The sequence below is a fragment of the Carassius carassius genome, chromosome 10, assembly GCF_963082965.1.
Source record: "Carassius carassius chromosome 10, fCarCar2.1, whole genome shotgun sequence".
In the NCBI taxonomy this organism is placed as follows: Eukaryota; Metazoa; Chordata; class Actinopteri; order Cypriniformes; family Cyprinidae; genus Carassius; species Carassius carassius.
In genome coordinates this window covers 11,512,901-11,533,929 of record NC_081764.1, presented here as the reverse complement: position 1 = coordinate 11,533,929, position 21,029 = coordinate 11,512,901, and the positions used below count along the sequence as shown (strand labels likewise).

The following is a 21,029-nucleotide window of genomic DNA, read 5'->3' as shown; positions in this document are numbered from 1 at the left end:
ATTTAAAACAGTTGACTGTATATTGAATATGTTTTATTTTATTAGATAATGAGCAAACATTAATTTTACTAAGGGCCATCAGGGTTGTGCAAAATTCGGAATTTGAAAGAATTGACCACACCTCACACAGGAAGTTGGAAGTGGAATTTAGTAAATTGCAAGTCAAAGAAATTCAACATAATGGCATTTTGGGGAATTAAATGTTTATCAACCTTGGCCATAAATCTGTCCGGCTATAAGACATTTTCAACATTTTTCAAACTTTCAAATAAGGCTGTCAAATTGATATTGAAAGTTTATCTTGACAAACTTTCCCTTTTTTGTTAATAACTTGACTTATTGGGGCTATGTTAATTTCTTTAAATTCCAGTTTATATTCTCTTTTTATTTTATAATTTCTAATCTATTCCTGTGATGGCAAAGCAAAATTTTTCAGCAGCCATTACTGGTGTCTTTCTTCAGTGTCACATGATCTTTAGAGATCGTGTAATATGCTCAAGAAACATTTTTTTTTTTTACTATCAGTGTTGAAAACAGTTGTGCTGCTTAATATAATTTTTTTGTTTATTTATTTATTATTTTGGAAATATGTTACTTTTGATCAGTTTAATGCATTATTTCTTAATGAGAGTATTCATTTTTCAAAAAAAATGTCTTACTGACTTCAAACATTCGAATTGTAGTGTACTTTTAATTATTAAAATGTCAGTAGTTCATCAAATTAAATTCAGGAATTGACTAATCAGAACCAAAACTATTCATTTTATTGTAATAAAATGAAAATGAAAACTGTGGAAATAATTTTATTATAACTGTAATGTGTTTTATCACAGCATAAGAAAAGAACAAAGAGGGAGAGCATGGAATGGAAGGATGAAATCCATTAAGTAGCTTAACGATGGGTCTTGTGCCAGTTAAAAGGAATGGTGGGACTCGAACTTCCAGCTGATTATGGCAGCCTTTCTTTTTATACTGTGCTGTCACACAAACAACATTATGCATAAAAAACTTAAGCAGTTAACTAAATCAACCAAAACAAATACACAAAGTAGAACAGAGGGAGAGCGCTCATTTGCTTTAATTGGAGTCTTGTACTTATATATAGGCTGTGCGGAAACTTCTGTCTGTGGCCTTAAGCAGTTCCTCAGCAATCATTATGCAGAATTATAATACGTGGCCTCTTCATAATCATACAAACGGAAGGTTTAGATAGAGTGCATAACCATGATTTAGACGCACATGACTGATTACTCCCTGATCCGAACTTAATGAGGAAATTGATGCTCTTGCATCTCAAGATATGCCATCTTTAAGCGGTTAATCTGACAATTTGTTTTTAAGTGCGAAATGTCAAGGCATTCCTAATACCAGAACTAACTTCAATCATATGTCTTTGGGGCCGCCATGTTGTTGCAAAAGCCAGTGCAATAACCTCTTTTCTCACTGTATTTACACACTTTAAATTTAAAGCAGTGTAATGACAAGGCAGCCATTGTCTGGACGGGGAGGGGTTGAGTTAATTAAAATGGCAAGTGCACCGTCACAACAACAGACTGATTTAGACGCAGTGGGATATTAAACAGCTCCCTAACTCACACAACGCAGCCAGGCAGGTAATATTGGTGCTTTCCTTAATTGCTTCTATAGTGCCAGATGATAGGATGTTTCTGGCACGACCCTTAATCATCGCAGACGTTCCAGTAGCTATTAGTCCGATGGGGCACTGGAAAGAAATATACTGTAGGGACAAAGCGTTTCGTCCTTTTACCTTTAACATGCCATATGGCGTTGTTTGTTTTTTGACAAAGAGTGCTTCTAGTTAGAAACTGCAGCAGGTGCCTATAGCCTAAATGATTCTGTTCCATTGGTAGCGTTGTGCACACTCTGTGGCTCTGGCAAAGGGGCCAACGCAGGATGTGAGCTGTTTCCATGGTTACCGGCTCCACTCTCTCTGCCTAGCAAAAACTGTGTCATTATCTGATGCTTTGGATGGAGACAGAATGAAGCTGCAGTGTACAGGGCAGTTTGCTCTCCTCGTTTCTACCCCGGCCTGACCATGTATCTCATGCACATCATCACAATTTGCATAATTTCCTATCTCATATAGACATTTCTGATTTTCCGGGCTTCCTTTTGCAAAAGGCTGTATTTCTTTGGTTTAAAGATTTTTAAGCAACACTGGTAATTTAAAGCCATAAAAGCTGAAATGGAACCGAAAATGAATGCACAGCTTTTCATCTGAGCTTTGAGCTTCCATTTTTTGAAGTTCATGAGAGGACTTGTCACAAAGCAATTATTTTATCAACCTTCCATGCACAAACATACTTATTACTGTCAGATGTGCTATCTGATGCCATGATTCAGTCTTATTGTGGTTTTCAATGCAGGAAAACAATTCAAACAAATGAATTCATATCAAAAGGACTCCATTAGATACTGGCATCACATGTATTCGCAAATAGCGTGCATAACAAAAATTTGCTGGATGTAAAAAAAAGTCAGTATACCAGCCAGGACACATAATCTCCTGAGTGTGTGAGTGTGTATTTGTGTGTGTGATGTACTAATCTCCTTAGGTAGGCCAGTGTCTGTCATTAACAGAGCTGTGAAACAAAAGCTCTCATGAAGATGAATGCCTGTACACTCTCACACCTGTTCTGAAGCACCTCTCCTGAGTACTACAGTCAAGTTATTTTGCTTCAGGGACAGACCTGAAGGCTTTCAGCCACTGAGATCTGTGTTGGCTGAGAAAATATGAGCATACCTAGCATCAGCACAGGCTTATCACTGGAGTTTGCTAATGCATACATCACTATTGCTAATGCTTATGCTTGGAGATTAAATTTTGCCACATACCATGATATGGAAGTGAATAACAATTTTTTGACTATTGACCACCGAGCAGAGCAACATTGAAATAACCACTCAATGCACTTTGCAACTACATAGCAACCTCCTGTCAACCACCACAACACCCTAGCAACCACAAAGCAATGTGCTAATAAGAACTCAGAACATCTTACAGTTAGAATACACTACAGATTTTTGTTCTGATTTATAGTCTGGAGAAGGTGATGCTAGTTGTCAGTTGGCAGACTTCACAGAAAATCTCATAGTGTGTGATGGCCACAGACTCCAATTTGTTTAGCTTCAGAACATGAATCTATCCAGTCAGAGGATATCAAACATATTTGATATTTTGAGCTGATTTTAGAACACATATTGTTTTCATTTTTCACGTGTCTCCTAGCAACAAGAGAGTTTCTGCATGAGTTTGTTGTGCCCGGAAAGACTTTAAAGTCTGGTAGTGTATGATCCTCAGTCATTTAATGTGTGATGGCCAGCTTTTCATCTATAACTATTTACAAAGTCAAAGGCAAGTGTATGATGCCTAGTGTAGTGTATTCCATCCTTTAGCTGCTGCTTAGTAACTCCTTGGCAACCATCCAGAACACCCTTTGCAATGACAAAGCAATGTGGTAAGAATCTTTAAAAGTACCTTGGTGATATCCAAAACACCCTAGCAAAGGACATAGCAATGTGCTCGTAACATCTAAACAGCTCCTTGGCAACCACCCAGAACAACCTAGCAATTGCATAGCAACACCCTTGCAACCACACACTGTAGCAGTGTATTAAGAATTATTCAAAGTTTCTCGGTTCCTCAGCAACTGCATAGCAGTGCCCCTGGTGACCATCCAGAACACCCTAGCAAAGGAAATAGCAATGTGCTCATAACATCTTAACAGCTGCTTAGAAACTCCTTGGCAACCACACAGATCACCCTAGCAACCACATAGAAACGTGCCAATACTGGCAACCACCCAGAACAGCCTAGAAGCATGTCAGCAGGTTTTTGCATATTTTCAAAAATATATTTTATGCACATATATTTTCATTATGGATGAAAGAGATTTGATGTGTCCTAGTAGGTTCAAAGGTAAGAGCAGAAAAAGCAACATATCATATCTTTGAGATGAATTGTTACGCCTTCTCATTTTTAAGTACCCAGCATGGGTTTAAAACAAGGCATCTTTTTGAAGGACTCCTTCCGGCATGCGAGCTCGTTGTGAGTCTTGATTTGAGAGCGTGAAGGAAGGCAGCGTGAGCTTTGCTCATATGAAAAGGGAGGAGGTACTGCTTGACTGAAACTATGACTTGCTGCCAGGAGAGAGAGAGAATCTGCTAATCAGCGTGTGTCTCTGCTCTGTTGTTTACAGCACCCAACACCGCTCCGTATGGAAGTACAGGAGGCGCTGAAGTCCTGCTGGCCTGCCGGTACCTGATCCTGGCTCTCTCCTCTCTCATCAGTATTTACTAGACCTGGGGATGGCCATACACAATGACTGTATAGAACCCTTTTGAGCATTTACAGATCCTTTGACATTGCTGATGGCTGGATCCAATCTGGTACAGTGTGTTTGGAAAGCAGCGAGGGATTTAATCAGCATTGCTTATGTTAGGATGGCAATTTTCTTCTGTGGTGTTTGTCATCATGTAAATACATAATGGTTTTAGAGGTTTGGGTTTCTTTCTCTTGTCTTATTTTCTATTCTTTTCTTTTCCTGATTTCCCAATTTGTGAATCAGCACACATTGTCCCCTTTGAATGCTCACAAATTAGCTGAAAGCACACTTTGGAAAAGTGAGGGTGTGTGACATTAGTGTCTTTGTTATTGTAAAAGGAAAGACACCGTAGTGTGCCACCTTGCTCTCTGTGCTGGTACATCATTCTCATACCCATAAACCCGGCAAAGTGTTTAAGTAATGTGGTTTTTGCCAAGCTCATTTAAATCCAGTGAACCGAGAAACACTGTTTAGGATTTCACAAAGGAGAGATATTGAATTTGATATCAGAAGTGATACAGTCAAAGGTGAAGTGAACAACTGAAGAGCAACTTTAGTTTAATACGCTAATGTGCAGGGTTTTTCCACTGACAGTGAAATATGATTATGGACCAAAACTACAGCCATACCTCAATGGTTTAGACCTCTGGGCTATAGACTCCAATTGCATTTAACTGAATTATGCAGAGTACGATCATCAACCTTTCAGTACGATCATCAACCTTTCTAGTTATTCTAGAAATACATAAATTAGTTGTTTTACTGCAGGAAAAAATCCTAGATTGCACTCGAGATTAAAATATGTAAATGTATGAGATAAATTTGCCACTTGTAAAACTATTTGTGAGCCTAATTGTAAAATTACAGTGAGCCTCATACAGTGGTCAAAAGGTTCTAAAACAGAAAAGCAGAGTTACAGAGCTGACCTTTCTGCCCCGAGGGTCTTTACAATGAGAGCTCTAATATAAAAAAGGAATGGAGAAAATGCCTGTTTTGCATTTGAGATTATATAACATTTTATATATATATATATATATATATATATATATATATATATATATATATATATATATATATATATATATATATATATATATATATATAGCACATAAAAGACATTCTTTAGTTGTCAGCATGCAAAATAATGTAACAGGCCTATCCAAAGTAAAAACTGGAGGGAAAGCATTAGAAAGTGTGTCATATTTGATGTGCACTTTGATTAAATGACGAATTTATGAACAGTGTCTAATGGAACTGATCATTCAAATCATTATTGTTTTTTTTCTTTAATTTTATGCAGTATGTTTTATGGTTGTAATAATTTGAACAAGATTTTTCTAATGTATTAACATATTACCTGCTTTGCTTCTGTCAGTGTGAAATAGTTTTGAATAGGGAAGCAGAAAAAAAAGAATATGCACTTCCCTTGTGGGGACAACATGAAACTTTCAAGTGTGGATCCAAACATGTGAATGAATATTATTTCAAAATACGTATGCAGTATGGCATAGTTTACAATGTTGTCTTTTTTTTTATTTTAGATGCCACAACTGTTGTTGATTCTTGTCAAACGAGTAGAAGTTGGAAAAAAGAACCGTTTGTAATCAAATAATCTACTTTTAACTCAGAGGGTGTGAACCAGTCATACGGTAATATAGAAAACGAGTCACATGTGTGTATATTCAAAGAAAGTAGAATTAATTTTATCTTATTGGTAGAGCCAGTGTCTAGGTTTAGTTTAACCTCTACCCTAGTTCCCACACACTTATTGTATACTAAGATGTGCAGAATTATAAATGTGCTGCATGTCAAATTAATATGTATGTTAAGGTGGCCACTTACCATAAATTGATAATTTGAGAAAAAAAAAAACAGTTTCGAGGCTGCTTTGACTTAATGAGATGTGTTCCACACTACTGAACATCACTTGGCCTGTCTGTTGAGCTACGATGAAATGTTTTTTCTTTGTGAAAATCATCACAGACTCATTTCTGCTCAGTGTGCAATACTGGGTCCTTTCCTATGGACTATATTAAGGCTATTTGGTTAAGGTGTGACAAGTTTACATTCTTTTGTTTTGTATATTATTTCTTGCACAAACTATATTTTCAGTGACAGGAAGAGACTGAATACTTCACACTTACAACAAATATATTCTGTTGTACTCAGTCACAGAATAATATAGATTTTACTTATACGTCCCTTTCCGTATTACAGACCTGAAAGCCTCAAAGATCAAACCGAGGGATGTTTAAATATTCATCGCTGTGAAGGCCTGGCTCTCGCCGTTGTTATGTAAAAAGTAACATTGCACTTGCTTATCATTACCACAAACCTCCATAATCGCAGATTAACACCAATCACTTTGACAGTTAAAAAAGCTGCATTTCATTTCAACATGAAATAACATTTTGAGTCAACTCTAGAAGCAAGTACTGTATAAAATGTGCCTTTAAAAGTATTCATTGATATGATCTGTTGCCATTCCGTGTCGATTGCCATGTCTAAGCCTAATAAGCATTTGCCATGCATACCAGACAAATCAGTGTTGTGCAGTATTTCTGGCTTCTTTCAGTCCAAACTAAAAGCTAATGAAAGATTCTAGACGCTTTTTTTTATGTCTACCAATTTTGAGTTCCATAAAGATATAAAGTAGCACATGCTCTTTTAATAAATATTGTGAATGAAACGTTAACAAAGAGCTCATTAAAGCATCATTAAAACTGCATAAGTGGATATCAAGATAAAAAAAGCAGACAAGAGCATTCATGCATGCATAATTCTCCTGAAAGTTACAGCCTTTCAAAAGAGTCTGTAAATAACAGGCAAATGTGCTGCAAATTTTCACTCTTAGCATCTAATGACTTGATAATCACATTCCTGGACATGCATTAATATTCAATGAAATTTCTCACGTGAGCCAAGCACTCATACGCAGAGTTGTGACAGGTAAGCGGAACTTGCGTGGTGCCAGTGGTCATGAAAACCCGGTAGTCCAGTGCTATTTTCAAATGGGTTCAAATTATTGCAAGCAGCACGGTATGTTTTGTCCCGAGGAGACCCCTTGGGTTCTAACACCTTCCCAGAGTACTCGCCATGTGATATGAGGCAGTCATTTTGGTACTTTTTTAAATCCTATGAGCACATATCAGTAAAAAAAATCTTTGGTGGATGTGTAACCACCCGTGTACGGTCCAAAAAAACCAAACATTTGAGATACTTCATCTCCTATCTCGAGTGAAGCTGCTGGCAAGACAAAATGAAGGTGGTAGGCAGTATTTTTTTTTTAATGATTAAAAACCTGCCAGCTCCATCTCTGTCTTGGCCAGACTCTTTTGAAAGTCGGTTTGAGAGTGCTGTGTGTGCGGTCAGGGGAGGTGATTCTTCTGACCTGGCAGTTAATAAAATTCTTCCTGTGCCTTTGTCAGTTTCTGGAGGATGATTTTGTGGAGTGCTGGAGGGTGCTGCATTAACCAGCTGTGAGCGCTCACTCTCCCAGCAGCACTATGGCTGGGCTGACGGTAATCTACATAAACCTCTGTCCTTTTCAGAATGCTTGGCAGTAATTGCAGTTTTGCAGCATTCTAATTGACTCCATGGAGCACCATAAAGAACAAAACCTATAATCCTTTGCAAAGTCCTTTTGGTTTTCAGCCATTGTGTTAAACCTTCAAATGATACGAAACTGATGACAAATGAAGTGGCCGCCATGACTGTACTTAGCTGGTAGGAACGTTCATTGGCAAAATATTTGTCTGGATAATAAAGTGGCTGCCAAAACGAGAATGAGTGAATTCTAAAGCTTTTTTTTTTCTTCTTCGCCATGAAGTGTTTGTCAGCCCTCTCACTCATTATTTTCATTGAGCTGGAAAATAAGTTAGCCAAGCACTGATGCAGTGGTTCTGATAATGCTAAGGTTTTAGCAGAGCTCTCTTACACTGAGCTCTGTTTGAAACCACCGATTGTGTCTCATCAGGAGAAATGTTTAACGTGAAAAGCAAGGGATCAATTTAGAATGCAAGTCCAGGATTTTATAAAAACACACCGTTCTCTTTTATTCACTGTTATGTCTCATTAGATGTTGGTTGGCCTGGTAATTGTTGCTAGCTGTTTTGAATGGCATGGGCTATTTGTGTTGACATTGTTCATATCTTAAGCAGTTATTTTGTGAAGTGGAATAAGTCCACCAGTGAAACCAACCGTCTGCTTCTGAGTAATTGAGCAGAAGAGGACACCCACCAGAACGATCCAAATTTACACTAATTCTTTTTGGAAACATTTGGTGAGCTTTGGTTACTTTTAGTATATACATGTTTGTTTGATTTCGGTACTTTTTATTTTGTTTTGTTCAATTTGGTGACTAAGTAAAATGGACATTGTAACCATATTGGGATGGCTGTAATTTTATTTCCTCAACTCTTGAAGCTGAAATTTCTGTGATGCGAAATTTGAAATGGTCATCTTTACTTACATGTGTATGGAGATACTTTACCCGCCAGGGATATAGTTGTATATTTTAGGCTCTAGATTACTGGAATGACATATATGGCTTTAAGTGGCATTGATATATATTGATATTTGTCAAGAAAAAAAAAAGAATCATATACTTTAATTACTTTAAAGCTTACATTGTGTATAGCACGTATGCAAGTTCATTTTCATCATGTTTGATGTAATTTTGTAGCAGTGGTTTGATACTAATAAAGTTGGAAGTTGGTGATGGAACTCTGAAATGTGCATTACATGATACTTAATGAAATGTTATTATTTTAAAGTCATCTGCATATGATATAATTAAGACAGAATGCAAGATGGTGTGTTTTATTGCATGTAAAATAAATATGTATACATTTAAATCAATTTACAGTAATTAAGACTACAGACTTCTATGCGAAAATGTTACATCCCACATAATGTCACACTTACTGTAATAATGAAAACAGCTTACTGTATTTGTTAGCTCATTTGTTGGTAAATTTTTTTTTCAGTCCTTTTCAATCAAGTGCCATAGATAGACCCATTTAAATTGCATTTACACCACAGTGCTGATCATGTAGTTGACAATGACATTTTCTCTCACTATGGAAACATTCCTCATGCTATAGCAGGATTTTTTCTGTCTTTCATGTTAACATTCCTCGTTTGGTTTTCATCGGGAACATAATGTACTGGCAGGTCTGTTGAAGTCTAAAGAGTTAATCCCAGTCTTTGAATTTCCATGTCAGTGGTGCATGGCCTGTTACACTAGGATCCAAGCAGCGCCTCATGGGAGATGGCGCTTTATGTGTGCTGGAAACAAGCTGACCTCCTGCTGCACTTGATGAAAAACAAAATTGCCAAAAAAAAAGACCATTCCCCAGTGAATACATTTGGTTACATCCTTTGTAATTCATGTTTACAGAGTACATTCTAAACTAAAAATCTTTAACCTTTTGTGGTGAAAAACACGTTGTATAAGCGTGGTCACAAAGTGAATCATACCCAGAGTTTAGCCTGGAAATGATTTAGTACTCTGAGTCTGTCAGCCTCCTCCCACATCCCCATGACAGATGTCCACACTGCAGCATATTTATCTTTCATTTGGAGATCAGGCCAGGTCATTTTCAATGGCCCTATTAAAGCTTCAGTTAATGGCCCACATCACAGTGCTCCTTCAACTTCAAGTAAATGCTGCACTGAATAAAGAACACCAGTTAGAGGGGGGGTAACATTGCAGTTTTTTTTTTGTTGTTGTTGTTTTGTTTTTTTTTGCACTGTGCATATCAGTAATTGGTGGATTACACTGTAGCGTTAAATGAAAACCTGGACATCAGTTAAAATTGTGTATACTGAAAAAAAAAATTATAGAAACAATTGGTAACACTTTAGAATAGGTAACAATTGTTAACTAGAAACTACAACATTTCTCTCAATAAATTCTTAATTTGCCGCTTATTAATAGTTAGTAAGGTAGTTGTTAGGTTTAGGTATTGGGTAAGATTAGGGACGTAGAATAAGGATAAGTAGTATAAGGCATTAATATGTTCTTAATTATCACTAATACATGGCTAATAATCTAGTAATATGCATGCTAATAAGCAACTAATAGGTGTTACCTATTCTAAAGTGTTACCAAACTATTGTCACTACACAATTTCACAGTTACTTACAAAGAAATAAAAAATAACACCGAATTAAACACAGAAGTTTTCAAATAGAAAGACTATAACAATATTTTCTTTTAAAATATACTTCACTAATCTTTTATTTACATGAATTGAATGGTAATAAGTTTTTAAAAAATTAATTAGCTAATTAAAATTATTTAAAATCTATATGGTAAAGCATATATGTAAAGTAATTAAACCAAAAATGGGACAATTTTATTTGTGGTTTTGAACACATTTATATATATATATATATATATATATATATATATATATTTCAGCATCTTTGTGGGTTTTTGTGATATATCTTTGTGATATTGCTTTTTTTTTATATTACTATTATTACTTTACATATGAAAAGATTGGATGCTGTTTATTAAATTAGAAAACCAGATCACAAACAGTCTTCCAACTGCTGCTCTCAACTCAGGAGGGTGGTCATGTTTGATAGTGATTTCACCCCTGTAGCTCAGTTCTAATTGGTTAAACCGATGGTGTTGCAAATCACTCTGTGTGGCAACACTCCCCAGTCTCCCCTACTAAAACAGCTCCAAATTAACATTAGTCACAGATCAGTGATCCTCCCTGCTGTATTTAAAAACAATATTAATTATATATAATTTATAATTTTTTTATTTTGATATTCGGGCAATGACAAAAATTAATACAATATGTTGATTTGACTTGGAGCTTGGAGAAAATGTGCTCAACCCACAAACCTAAAAAAGTCTCTCTGATACATCATTCATTGGTCTCTCAGCATAGAAGATAGCAACACCTTTACACAAAAGTTCTCACAGTTTGCACAATTTCCTCATTTCTTTGTGTTTCACAGTCTCATGCTCCTCTTATCTACAGCTGTCCTCCACTGGAGGTTCTTTCAAGGATGTGATTTCTGCAGTGGACTATTAAGATTGAATTTGCATAACTTGGCTTCTCGTCGATCTTCTCAATGTGCAGACGGAGGGGGAGAGGGAGGAAGGAGAACACCTGCAAGCGGATTAATGAGGGAGAGACTGCTCTCTGAGCTGCCCATCCTACTCGCGCTAATTAATCCTGCTGGTCATTAGAAATAATGGTTAGATTCATTCAAATACTGGCCATTTTATGTTATCTCCATATTGAAACTTGCACAGTAACTGTGCCCTGCTTAACATACAGGCTGAGATGATGAGGGGTTATATATAAATTCTGTCATTATTTACCTAATCATTTTAACTGTTTCACTCTGCTATTCTAAGTATGTATGCTCCTATTTTTCTGTAAAAAATAAATAAATAAATAAATGTCTCACGCTCAGGCCACTCAAGATGTAAATGAGTTTGTTTCTCCATCAGAACAGATTTCTAGAAATTTAGCATTGCATCACTTGCTCAGCAATTGCTCCTCTGCAGTGAATGGGTGCCGTCAGATTGAGAGTCTATCCGATAAAATCACAGTTATCCACACGACTCAAGATCGACAACATCTTGTGAAGTGGTTTGGTTTAGTTGGTTTGTATGGAAAAGATATGTTCTAAGGTTCTTCAAAAGACCACATTTTTGTTCCAAAAAAAAAAGAAAAATCATATGGGTTTATTTCAACACAACAGTAACTATGAAATAGTATTTTCATGTTGAGGAATGAACTGTCTCTATAGACTGAAAAGAGATTTGTGGGAGTTATACGGATCTGAAAAACTTGGCTATTTCCATTTGTGAGTATGTGTGTGTGTGTTTGCACGATAGGATTTAAATAGATCTCTTAACACCCCACTACAAACAGACACACATACACACTTTCTGTCTTTCTCTATATGCTTGCCTCATTCCTATGCTCATGACAGATGAGAAGCAACTCCACATGGAAAAGGGGAAGAATGAGAAAGGACGTTGTGAGGGAGAGACTGAAGCGGTGAGAGAGGGAGCCGTCACACAGAGTGCTTCCTAAAATCATGTTACTGTGTCATTATCCCACCTCTGCTCTCTTCCCAGCAATCATATTTGGAGAACATCTTTCAGGAGCTTTCAGTGCCACAACAACTGGTAAGCATGGCTAATGGAAATTTAATCAGTGACAAGAGTGGAGAATCAGTCATAATGCATGTCAAACTGAATGCACCCTGATAAGGAATAACAGAGAGATGCAAATAGTGGTTAAGGGAGGCTTCGCTGACAGACTGATAATGCCCTCGTACTTCCTGTGGCAAGCGCCGAAGGCTGTTTCATGTGAGTGTTTTATTTAGAGTGTGGTTTATGATTTATTTATTTTTTTCATTGATTTCAATGTCACAAAAATTGGGCACTCCAGCAAGGCACAAGGATGCAAATAGCCCTCTGTTTATGTTTTTTTCATTAAAGCAATAAGAGCAAATCTAATTAGAACATCAAGATTTATTTCAAGCAGTTGTTTCTTGCCTGCTTGTTTGTTGGGTTGGTTTTCATTTTTCATACTTTCTCCAGGCAGAACCTTGTAAGATTAAACCAATAAATTGCTTGCAATTGTTATTTAACTTGGGGTTAAATTGACTGCACATGACAAAACCTAAACAAATCCCTCTTATCCCATTTCAACTTCCCCACTGGTAAACAGAGCGCTATCTTGTTTCACCAAAGAATTGCCATGAGCAAGACAGCGCACAAAAACGCAATCTACAAAGGAGCAAAACTGGGATGCTCCACCATCACACCACGCATCCTCCATGTCTCAACTTACCCATGAAACAGGTTTCTTAAGGCTAGAATTATGCAAATGTTCAATAAGAGCTTCAAATCAAGCTTGTGTGAACGTGAATGGTATTTAACTCTCTCTGTTGTTGTGGCCTGTAACAGGTTTCGTTTGAACATTGCTAGAACATTGTAAACCAAGATTTCATATTTGTAGTATGTTAACCATATTTCAGACAGGAACCACTTTGGCAAGTTTACATGAGTTTACTGAACACAATTTATCTTTGGCGGTATGGTTCCTTATGGGGGTTCTTGCTCCCAGAATAATTTAACATACAAGAGCTTTAACATAACCCCCTGGAACCATGAGTTTAGAAATACATAACAATTAAGACTTTTAATAAAGTCTTTAAAGCAAACAGTGATAATCATGTAGATGTGGCAGTGGTACGTCTATCCTGTAGCCTGGTTATGAAGATGGGTGTCTCTCAGCAGTGAGGTCCATACCAGCTAAGATTTTGGAAGCCTTAGTGATCTGAAACAAAGAAGACGGCAGCTGGAAGGTGTGCAGTAATGTGCTCATGCTTATAATGGGGAGGGAGGGAGGGTTCCCGTGTCTAATAGGAGAGTGGTAGTGATTGGAGCGATTTGACAGCTGACCGCATCAGCTGTTCACAGCCTTGCCTCCATGGCCTGACTGAACTAACCCTGCGCTCGATTCATGGTTACTTGTATCCTAAATATGTTGTGATATAGCACTGTTTGTTCAAATATATGGATATCAGATATCTTTGGTAATGAAATTTCAAGTTTGGGTTATTTCTACTTTATTTGAATATGTAGGTTGACTTTAATTCTTGCTTCGCTGTTTGAAAATACAATCAATATTAAAATTCTTTATTAAAAATCTATATAAAAGATTATTGAAATGCTCTTCACACACACAAACAAATCACCTTCTTCTATGGCATCACTGAAAAAAAAATGCCATTTTTGAACCTTTATTTTTAATAGAGCAATCGAATCTAATGTATGCTCTAGCCTAGTATTTTCCTATCTTTTTTTGTCTTATTTACCCTCACAGTGCTATCAATAATGCTCAAGTACCCCCTTCATCGATATCATTCAGAAGTGTGTTCCTCTTAACAGATGTCATACTGGATACTTTTCAACATTAACTTTCATTTTCTTTGAGTGTAGACATTGTTACAATTATTCAACCTTTAAACTTAAATCTGTTAAAACTGTTGGTGTGGGTTGGTTCCTCTCCTTTTAATGAGACACCTGAGCTTATGTGTCTATCACAAGTTTTGTCAGTTCTTGGGGCAATCACATTCTTTAGAAATACCTCACAACCTGCTTAAGTACTTATGTAGTTGCCCCTCTGATTGGGAATCACAGTTTAAACCCCAAAAAAGAGTTTGCAGACTATTGATCTTTATTATAATTAGATCCTACCCCTACCCATAAGGATGGCAAACTGAGCTGTGTAAATTATCACACACAAATCATCTTTGGCAAATAGGAAAATGTGAAATGGAGAAAAAAGGAGGAGGGTCTCCTCTTCCTGTACTGTAGGACAGGAGGAGACCCATTATGGATGGGATCCAGGAAGGTTTATATTCTGGTGTTCTGGCTTCTACAAAAAAAAGCTCTTTGATGTAGGGTATGCATGTGTGTGTTCATATTTATTAATTGAGAATATGACTGACTGTGTGAGTGTTATCTGCAGTTCAGGAAAGGATGTGATGTTGGTGGCAGTACACAGACATTATGGATTCCACAAACTGCTATTGGCAGTATTTTAAAGGGGTAACAAGGGGTGTAATGAAATGTGTTTATGTGGTTTAAGGTTCAAAAAACACATTATTTTCCACATAATGTACATTATTGTTTCTCCTCTATACCCCACCTATGGTAAACGCTTAGATTTTTACAAAGCTCATCAATCTGAAAAGCAAGGTATGCTCTGATTGGCCAGTGTGTTGTGATTGGCCAAATGTTTCAAGCGTCTGACGGACATGTTACGTCCCTCAACATATACTGTTATGGCGTGTCCCGGTCAGAACACCGGTGTTCTGTCAATTTGTCCTTCCCTGTCAGATTTTCCTCACACTAAAACAATTTGACAACGAAAAATGCTACTGTAAAGTTTGGTTTATTAACATCTACACCTACCACAACCCTAAACCTACCCTTACAGTAATGTAAATACAGTAATTATTTGTGATGGCATGACAGTTTTAGCATCCAATGGGAACATAATTACTGAGTATAATAACTTATACTGTCTTTTTACACGTTGCGTTGCATATCGCGCTGCGTTAACATAAAACAGTGTCTTTATTTGTTATCGGAGAAATGACAAACAACAAGTGCTACTCTACACTGCTCAAAACTCACGTTTGAATCATCAGTGGCAAATCCTTTACATATGTAAACCTACTTACATACCCCGAGTCAAAAGACTGTCTTAGCAAAGATCGAGGAATGGCCAGCGGCTTGAGTGAGGAACAGCCCATGGCTTGAGTAAGGAACAGCCCACGGCTTGAGTGAGGAACAGCCCACGGCTTGAGTGAGCGATGGCAGGCGGATTCAGCGAAGGAGTAGACGGGGGTTGTGGCAACCACATTAGATTTCCTCAGCGACCAGCACGGATCAGCTCTAGGCATGACAAAGCGGATATCATACTTTTTTGGAAGGCCAAACAAAGTAGTTTCACTTTCACAATGAAACACACAGCTTTTTTACGAAATGGCACTGGCAGCAACAGCGAGAATAAAAGGTAGGCCTTCTTTCTTTATGTGAATATTTAGGCGCCGTTTTGCAAATCTTCCCACATAGTGAGGTAGAGATGTGGGGTGTGTTTGAATGAGCTGTTTCAAGAGGGTGTGGACAAGTATTAACTTTTATAAAGAATATCTCTTTGGATTTTAGACTTTAGTCTTTGCAACTTTACAGATCTTCTTTATGCACCAAGAGCTTGTAACACTCCAAAGAGAAATGAAAATTTTAAATCGCATCATATGACCTCTTTAATTGCATGGCCTTATTTTTTGTTATTAGGCTGACCTATTATATATTTCTCCAGCAATGTGAAAAGCAATGAAGACTAAATTGGTATACCAGTGTGGTTTTATTGAACTTTAAGTGTAATACTATATGATGATGGCACCTCTAACAGCTGCGCCAGTTGGGTTGTCGGGCTAATGGGATCAGCCAATGTCTGGATGTCAGATTAGTCAAAGACAAATGAGCTGTACATAGGCCTACCTCTACATTGAGATTGTAAGTGGCTGTAGGTTTCTGTTAACATAATCATCGATAGCCAGTGTATTAATCCACTTACCAGGTACCAGGTATTTCCAAGTATTTTATTGAAGCTCACCTTTACTTACTTAACTTAGTTTCAAATTAATTGAAGCCCACATTAACTTAACTTACTTTTGAGTCGATATATAATTGGTTCAACTGATTGATTAATTTAAATAAATTGATACTTTGATTCAGCAAGGATGCATTAAATTGACCAGAAATTACAGTCTTACATTTACTTTGTTGCAGGATATTTCTATTTCAATTAAATGCTGTTTATTAAACTTTATATTCATCATAGAGTCCTAAAAAATGTATCACACTCTCCACAAATATATCAACCAGCAGTCAACAGTTATAACAATAATAATAATAAATGTTACTTGAGCATCAAATCAGCATATAGAGTGATTTCTGAAGCATCATGTGACAATGAAGACTGGAGTAATGATGCTGAAAACTCAGCTTTACCATCACAGGAATCGAAAACAGTTATTTTAAATTGTAATAATATTTAACTCTTTTCACTGTATTTTTAATTAAGCAATACAATAAAAAACTTACCAACCCCAGACTTTTTAACAATAGTGTTTATATATTAGTAATAGATTTTTTTGTCCAAATTCTTTACATTATTATTAGATATGGCACTGTGCTTAACATTAAAACATATCCACTTTAATCACACTGAAAATCCAGGGCTGGCTAAAGCGAAACTCAAGCTTACCCAAGTAGCCACTTAAACCTACTTTGTGAAAGTGTATTTAATTAGACACCGAAGGAGATACACCCTGCACTCTAACTGAAATGAGTCTCTATTTCAGGTTGATTATATACAGAATCTTCCCATGCAGTCACCATATGGCCATTGAACAGGGATGCCCTCCACATTAGAAGTAATTCACACTTCAACTTCAGTCAAGCACCAACATCAGCAAAAACCCTGGATTGCCTGTGAATAAAAATCATAGTCATGACAACTGTGGAAAATGTCGCCCCAGTAACGTTAAGCGGTATTCATAATACTTCTAAGTGCACCTACAAGGTCATAATGTAGGATAAATCTGATTCCTGAGAGTCTCTGATCACTGGCATTTGTGTTCCAATAATGTGAGCCATGCCATGTGAATCACTCAAGAGAAGCAGGAAAATACATGATATATATTAGGGCAACATGAGTTCCAAAATTTCATATGATAAAACTGCCATCAGATGCAAGTCTTCACTGCAACTCGCCAAAAAAATGCTTGGTTTAATTTGAAGAGATTATAATAGAACTATATTACTGTTGTACAGCAGAATGTATTCTCAACATATTAATAATACTAACAATATAGCTGATTAAAAAAACATATCCCATCCATGTTTTAATTTAATTTGATTAGATCCTAAAAGTTTAATTGAGTTGTTAAATTGCATTGATTTATTTACAAGTTTTTGATAATACATTTGTATTAAATCATAAAAAAAGAGTACAAAAACATTAAAACAGTCAACACTGAATTTCTGGAAAAATAAAACACATTTTATTGGGAATTATTACTGTTGACATTTTTGTAGATTATTGAATTGTTCAGGTTTTATGAATTTAGTGAATTGGACATCATTTCTGATTATTAAAATTGAATTAAATCATTAAAACAGATTTCATTAGGCCCTATAGTATCATACAATACATTGCAATATTGTTGTGTTGTGTTGAGTTGTGTGCTGTCAAATGATTAAATCTAATAAATAAAAAATAAAAAAATTAATAATATTATGTATATATAAATACACATACATGCATTTATAAAAAGTTTGTTTGTTTATATATATATATATATATATATATATATATATATATATATATATATATATATATATATATATATATAGTAAATACATGTTAATATGTTCTAATACTGTATGTGTGTATTTATATATGCATAATAAATATACACAATATACACACATGTAAACAAAAACGTTCATTTTGGATGAGATTTATCACGATTTATTGTTTGACAGCACTGTTTATATTATATTACTTCATATCATATCATATATTACAATTCACAAATACTTTTGAATGGCCGTCAATACAGAGACACTTTTTGCTCTTGGTGTTGTTACTGGGCCATGCAAGCCAGACAAACCATGACCTCACAAAAGAGCATATTGCAGGAAATTGTCTGATGCATCATATAAAACTGTTCTAAACAAGTGAGATAAAGCAATAGAAGTCTCTAACATGAAGTATACCCGTTCAGAATCAAATGCTGTCTTCAGAAGCAGCTGTCGATGTTATTTCACAGGTATAGTTGTTTCAGGGAGTAATACACACTGTCATTAACACTAATGGAGCTGTCACACTGACTGCAAAAGTGACCCTTTAGTCAGTAGTCTGTTCAGTGCATACAGTACCTCTAAGGCCTGTCTGGCTTTTATTGTCTGTTTTGTTGCTGACATACAATTACTTACCGACTTCCCATCAAGTGATATGTACATGTTTACAGAATTGCATCTGCGGTGTCACAATGGCATCAAGAATCTAGAGTTGTTTTCTTCCTCTCAAGAACTACACCAGCTTTCTCTTATGTTGAATTTGCCAACCCTTTTTTTAACCTTTACTTTGACAAATGCAGACAATCTTTTTTTTCTGTTTTATTTCTTTTCTACCTTCTGGCACTAAACAAATTTCATCCTCGATGCAGACCAAATTGATTTATGTCAACAATATGGATGGGGATTCTCTAGTCATAATCCTCCCCTCTTTCTGAGGAAATCTCAAGGTTTCCCTCATTCCAGGAGGTCTTGTGAATGATTTGATTCATAACATTGCTCATCTGATTTGCCAACATGCACTCGTTTATCTCCCTTTATTAATATAAGGACAGAAATACAACCACTGAGACATGGAAATATTTAAATAAGATGAATATCCCAGCATCCAAGTGATCTGAACATTATTCAGCTAGAAACAATATCACTCCCATATGGAGTTTTGCTGAAATTAGCTAAAATTAATGGTTTTCAATGTTTTCCTGTACCAACATATGTTTTTCTGTTTTCTGTAAAATAACCATGTCAGGGAAATGAGTCAGTCAAGTTTGCATTATTTAGGAAAATAACTTCCATTTTAATTTAAAAAAAAAATATATATATATATATATATATGAAAATTGTAGAGTCACACTGAAGGCATCAAGGGCTATTTGACCAAGAAGGAGAGTGATGGGGTGCTGCGCCAGATGACCTGGCCTCCACAGTCACCGGACCTGAACCCAATCGAGATGGTTTAGGGGTGAGCTGGACCGCAGACAGAAGGCAAAAGGGCCAACAAGTGCTAAGCATCTCTCGGGGAACTCCTTCAAGACTGTTGGAAGACCATTTCAGGTGACTACCTCTTGAAGCTCATCAAGAGAATGCCAAGAGTGTGCAAAGCAGTAATCAAAGCAAAAGGTGGCTACTTTGAAGAACCTAGAATATGACATATTTTCAGTTGTTTCACACTTTTTTGTTATGTATATAATTCCATATATAATTCCACATGTGTTAATTCATAGTTTTGATGCCTTCAGTGTGAATCTACAATTTTCATAGTCATGAAAATAAAGAAAACTCTTTGAATGAGAAGGTGTGTCCAAACTTTTGGTCTGTACTATATATATATATATATATATATATATATATATATATATATATATATATATATATATATATAAAACAACAAACACAATTAAATGTAACCATTTTAAAGAAAAAGGGATTTTTTGTTAAAGCTTTTGGATCAAGCGAGCCGCCATCTTGCTGTACCACCGCGTGTGACGTCACGGGGTTCACTCCGATGGCCAGTGCAGTAATATAAGCATTTCTTTACATTTTGGACACACGCTTGTTTTGAAATCGAGGAAGATGACATTGATAGCACTGTTAAATCCATAATTTGTGCAATTGTCTATGCATTAGCATATACAGTGATGGGGCCGAGTAGTCAGACCTATTTATAAGGGGTTGAAGAAGTCGTGGACCTGTGGGTTTGGGGTGTAGTGCGGATCGGAAAAAATACTCGTTTACGTGGATACTCCTCATGACTGTCATTCCTACGTGATTTGTGTGCATTTGCTGATGAATGTCATGACTTAAAACCAGTGGTGTATAAAGTACCTGAAAGTCATACTCAAGTAAAAATACAGATATCTTACCAGAAAATTACTTTGGTAGAAGTTGAAGTCACCGTTTAGAATATTACTTGAGTAAAATTCTTAAAGTATGTGATATTTATTGTACTTAGGTACAAAAAGTATTTTTTAAATCTTAAATGTACTTAATGCTGCGTTCCAGGCAGGTTTTTGAGCCTGTAGGTCATGACTTCAAACCACGATTCACAACTTTGTAGCATTCCAGGCAAGTCCTGCCAAACTTCCTGAGCGCAAGGAATTGTAGCTAGATTGTTAATTTTATTGCCATGTTATATTGTCCTAAAATCTATTTTTCAACGTGTACCACTTGAATAAACACTGCATCCATAGACAAATATCCATAGGTGCTGCAATTGTTGTTCCGCAGGCTATGTGATGTTAGAGCTCGGA

General features: G+C 36.2%; 1 protein-coding gene across 3 annotated transcripts in view; it reads left to right on the top strand.

Annotated features, from left to right (window-relative positions):
• LOC132151804 (neuronal growth regulator 1-like) overlaps positions 1-17,428 on the top strand; it is a 135,612-nt gene extending 118,184 nt beyond the window's left edge. For 2 of the 3 annotated variants that reach the window (XM_059560178.1, XM_059560180.1), the window contains one exon: positions 4,221-9,079. In XM_059560178.1, the coding sequence (XP_059416161.1) occupies positions 4,221-4,321 (101 nt within the window). In that variant the 3' untranslated portion in view covers positions 4,322-9,079. Of the gene's footprint in view, positions 1-4,220; positions 9,080-17,294 lie in introns of those variants that run through there. The other variant, XM_059560179.1, reaches the window with a different exon arrangement.
• Positions 17,429-21,029: the final 3,601 nt, after the last annotated feature.